Source organism: Otolemur garnettii, unplaced genomic scaffold, assembly GCF_000181295.1.
Source record: "Otolemur garnettii isolate 467f Iridium unplaced genomic scaffold, OtoGar3 scaffold00224, whole genome shotgun sequence".
Lineage (NCBI taxonomy): Eukaryota > Metazoa > Chordata > Mammalia > Primates > Galagidae > Otolemur > Otolemur garnettii.
Genome location: NW_003852619.1, coordinates 311,443 through 316,638, shown reverse-complemented (window position 1 = coordinate 316,638; position 5,196 = coordinate 311,443). Strand labels below are relative to the sequence as shown.

Here is a 5,196-nt window from a genome sequence, read left to right as displayed (position 1 = left end):
TCTCAAATAAATAAGTAAATAAATAAAATTTATCTACGTGGCATCATTATACTTGTTTTAATTTACTTTAGCCATCAAATTCTTGATACTAAACACCACATTAATTACACAGAACAAGATCACATTCATATGATTTCAAATCTGAAAGCAAAAATAGTGAACCTATATGAGAAACCATCTGCATTTTATTTTTAATAATGGAAGATTTAGAAATATATCTTTAATCACAGCTTTAATTCTGTGAGAAAATATTCTAAAGGAAAAAAACTTCACACAGAGAATGAAAAACTTTTTGCTTTAGAAATCAGAATACCACTAAGGCTTAGAAGACTAATAACAAAACCTACTTGATTTATTCAAATTCAAATCAAAAAGCACATATTCACTAACGGTGTATCAGCAACTTTACCTTTAGTACAAAAGATTTTATGAGACGTAAAAACATTAACTCCTTTTACTAAAATATAAAGATATGGCTCGCCTGTAGCTCAATGGTTAGGGCAGCAGCCACATACACCAGGGCTGGCAGGTTCAAAACTGGCCTGGGCCTGCCAAACAATGACAACTACAACAACAACAATAACAACAGAAAATAGTTGGGCATTTTAGCGTGTGCTTGTAGTCCCAGGTATTTGGGAGGCTGAGGCAAGAGAGTCGCTTAAGCTCAAGAGTTTGAGGTTGCTGAGCTGTGACGCCATGGCACTCTACCCAGGGTGACATAGTGAGACTCTGTCTCAAAAAAATAAATAAATAGGGTGGCGCCTATGGCTCAAAGGAGTAGGGCTCTGGCCCTATATGCTGGAGGCGGCAGGTTCAAATCCACCCCCGGCCAAAAACTGCAAAAAAAAAAATAATAAATAAAATAAAAAATAAAACCATATGAACATTTTAAAAATAAATAAATAAAATGTGAAGATTGGAAAAAAATTGCCCTGGCCTAAACTTACCCAAAATATAAGAAAAATCAACTTTTTTGGCTTAATGAGTAGGTCGCCGGCCACATACACCAAGGCTGGTGGGTTTGAGCCCAGCCTGGGCCTGCTAAACAATAATGACAACTACAAACCCCCCTCCAAAAGAAAAGCTGGGTGTTGTGGTGGGTGATGTAGTCCCAACTACTTGGGAGGCTGCAGCAAAAGAATCTCTTAAGCCCAAGAGTTTGAGGTTGCTGTGAGCTGCGAAGCCACAGCACCCTACTGAAGGGCAACATAGTGATACACTGCCTCCAGAAAAATCAACTTTTTGTTGTGTGATTAAAAGAGTAAGCACTGTTCACTGGGGGCCATCATACCCTAGAGAGGGTATACATATTAAAGACAAACTCTAGAGTCACCAGGATTACACAACTAAAATGACTGTGACAGTCTCCCCCAAATTTGCTGTCAATATCTTCCCTGATAATTTATCTTCCAAGGACCCAACACACACCTTTTCCCTTATTATTGTGTCATAGTATTCAAATACATTTACCACAAGGAAATCAATATGTTCTAGTTATAGTATAACTTCACAGATTCAACACTGAAAATACCATTCCAGTAATTCACAGGAGGGTTGGGGTTGATAGAAGTGTCCTGTTAGGGGTTACTTCATAAATAAAGTTAACTTGTGTCACTATTATTTCCTTTCTCTTTTAATAAGAATTTTTTTCATCTCTAGCCTAAGATAATATATAGAAATTTTTGCTAAATACTGACCTGCCAGGGTGCTTGTATGTCGAAATGCTCTGACTTGTGAATCAGACAATCCTGTAAGAAGTGAAATGACTGTATCCATCATGTATTCATCATATATGATGCTATATTGACACTGTCGTACTAATACGCCAATGAATTCACAAAAACTGGATTTGAACTTCTTCCACTGAGGACCAGCCATAGTAAGTGGATAATCTCCACTATCCTAGAACAAAAATTTAAAACAGCAATTTCATTTAAAATTCATGACTTAAAATTTCACTGATTTCAAAATACCCAAGGCAAAGAAATGTAGAAAGATTCCTTTACCTTACCTTTCTTCTTGAATAAATACTAAATGCAGGCAAGGTAATAAGAGGCAAAGGTATGGGTACCTCTGAAAAGTTCTCCTCTTTTATTTAAGACCACAATAGATTTAGTGAATTCATTCTAATCAATGAAAATATATACCAATTACTCAGAGGTTAAGAATTGAAAAAGGCTCCTTCATCAAGCAAAACACTTTTCAGATAAATAGATACATGTATTAAACTACTTTAAAACAAAAGCAAATGAAAACCAAACTAAAATATATTTTCAAATGGATTTGAAATGATAAAACCGTATTTTCAGCTAATTTAATGAAGTGATATATGATCTATGAATCAACAGAAGATTACAGACTATGTTTTCATTAACTTCATGACATCAAATAGTTAACAGACATAAACAATCAAGATACACTTTTAAAGAAAACAGAAATGTAGCTAGTATGACAGTGGTTATGGTGCCAGCCACATGCACCAAGGCTGGCGGGTTTGAGGTTTTAGCCTAGCCCCGGCCAGCTAAACAACAATGACAACTGCAACAAGAAAACAGCTGGGCGTTGTGGCAAGTGCCTGTAGTCCCAGCTACTTGGGAGGCTAAGACAAGAGAATTGCGTAAGCCCATGAATTTCAGGTTGCTGTGACGCCACAGCACTTTACCCAAGGCAACACAGATAAAACTCTGTCTCAAAAAAAAAAAAAAAAGACTAGTACTCAAACTTTTACTTTGTGCAATGATAGTGCATTCTCCAAACTCAGGTTAAATTGAGATTTTCCACAAATTATTAAAAACCAAGTCCTTGAAAATAAAACAAGAGACCAATAATACCATATAGAATCTCTAAAAGTAAGAGGTTTCTGACAGGAGTACCCTAAAGATATGAAGTAATTTTATCACTTCAGTTCAGTAAATTTTTAACAATTAACTGTTGCCATTAGAACATTTGTTTTAATCTCTCCATATATAAATTGAACTGTATCTCATCTGAGAAAGGGGTCCTAATATTTCACAAAAAAGCTTTCTTTGTATTTCTCATTAGCTCCATTTAGTGACTATAGTGAAAATATATGTATATTATGCTAATTGTTAGGAACTTGGTTTGCTGACATTTCAAATCATATTTCAGGATAATTATCTCAAATAATTGTTTCTTTTTAGTAAGAAGGTTCTCAGCAAAACATTTAATATGAAAAAGTTAAAAAAAACCATTATTCACAATTAACTCTCAACTACTTGGGGACTGATTAATAGTACTTAGTAACATTCAAAGTCATTTTAACAATGCATCTATCTTTTAGAACAATAGTTGAAAGCTCTTTCATCAGTTTAAGCAAGAAAAAAATGACCAAATAAAACTCAAATGAGATGAGTTTTTTCTTCTTGACAACTCACTGTGAAAAAGGTTTGAAAGAATAAAACTACTGGTGCTGGAATACAGCTGTGAACCAAATAAACAGAAATCTCTTTCCTGAAGGCCTGTGTATCTTCTAGCAAATCTACATAAGTATTTATTGGAAAATGTACTTCAAAGAGATCACTGTGATAAAGTATCAATTCAATCAGCCCTAGAGAGCAAAAGGAACTATGAAGAAATCAACCCAGTCTAAAGTACTACTTAATATTTTTTGTTCTCATTACTCATAGTTAAAACATAAAAGAGGCTTTAACTATAAAATAACTTATATATTCCATTGCCTAAGCCTCCTGGCACCCCAATAATATACAAATCTTCCTTTTACAAGATTTCAGGATATGTTCTTAAATTCTAAATTATATTCTTCCTTGAAATTTTAATGTTTGATAGTAATAGCATCTGCCAATTAATAAATTCTAGCTGTGTTAAGGAACTATAAAATGCTGAGCAATTTTTAAACATTACTCATTTCAATTGTTACATAACAGCCTTATGAGAAAAGTATTATTGTCCCCATTTTACACATGATGAAACTGATGCTAAAACAACTTGCCCAAGATCATATAGCCATCATTTGATTAAACCTAATGCTAAAGCTCTTACCCACAACACTAATACTCAGAATTCAGGAATACTTTTAAGAATAAGTAAAATAAACATGCATAAAATTATTAAAACACAGGGTAATAAGTTACCTCATCAAATTCTTCAGTCATTTTTCGAATTATCTCAGAGTTCTGCATATGTCTAAACATTTCTGCTGTGACAACTCCTGAAATTTGTTAAGTATTAGAAGTTAATGCATGGTGTGATGAAAAAAGTAAAGAGAACTTCTAAATCAGTCTATAATGCTAACAAAGAAGTCTATAGTCATTCAATAAAGTAATAATTCTTAAACCCTGATCTTACTGGGATACTCAAATCTAGAAATAAAAGCACAAACAAATGCTACTCTCAACAGGCACAAGAAAACAGTCCTACACTTCCAAAAGATATCATTATTCCTACCAAAATTAACTTTTGCCATATCTGCCTGACTTGCATTACTTGTGCTGTAATATTTATACTGCCTTTGCCCTGTTAACATAAAATATGTGTCACCAAGGATGATACAGCATCCAGGATAACATTTAAAACCTTGATGATGAACCTGAAGATAGGGAAAAGAGTAAAAGAGTTTAAGTTTACTTTAGTAAGGCTTCCTTATTAAGTGCTGCTGTGTGTAAGGCAACTGTACCCTAATATCCTCTAAAAGGGATGTAAATAAGCCTAAATAGTAAGTAGTTCCTCTCCACTTTGAAGCCTATAATTCTAGTTAGGAGGTAAAAATTAATAATAATAAAAATATAAAGAAAAAGAAATAGTAAATATAGTACATAATAAATGCCCTTATGAGTGTCAATGCCAACAAATACCATAACTCGGACCATCTTCCCCCCAACACAAACTACTAACTTAGGAAATCAAGAACTATTTCAAAGAGAAACAATTTGATAAGGAGCTTTAGAATCTTAAAAGAAGATGGGAGGGGGGCAGAAAAAAGGTGTACATTTAGTGAAAACTAAGTCAGGTGGAGATGTAACATCAAAAAAACAATTTCTAGAAAAAATTACGTTAGGAAACAATGTAGAAAGAAGATGTACATGAGCTTCCACTGATGGGGCATCATATTTACCAAAAAAGCTGGGAGAGGGAAGAAAAGTAAGATTAAATGTAAAAAATGGATTCTTAAAACTTTTATTGCTAGATTATCTATTTGCTTCCCAGTCTAATTACTGG

The 5,196-nt window shown here is 33.7% G+C and overlaps 1 protein-coding gene across 5 annotated transcripts in view; it reads right to left on the bottom strand.

Moving 5' to 3' along the window:
* The window catches only part of STAG2 (stromal antigen 2), a 171,303-nt gene that overhangs the window by 65,554 nt on the left and 100,553 nt on the right, over positions 1–5,196 (bottom strand). For all 5 annotated transcript variants that reach the window (XM_023508121.1, XM_003801894.2, XM_023508120.1 and 2 more), the window contains 2 exons: positions 4,113–4,189; positions 1,698–1,902 (listed from right to left, as the gene is read on the bottom strand). In XM_023508121.1, the coding sequence (XP_023363889.1) occupies positions 1,698–1,902; positions 4,113–4,189 (282 nt within the window). The remainder of the gene's footprint in view (positions 1–1,697; positions 1,903–4,112; positions 4,190–5,196) is intronic.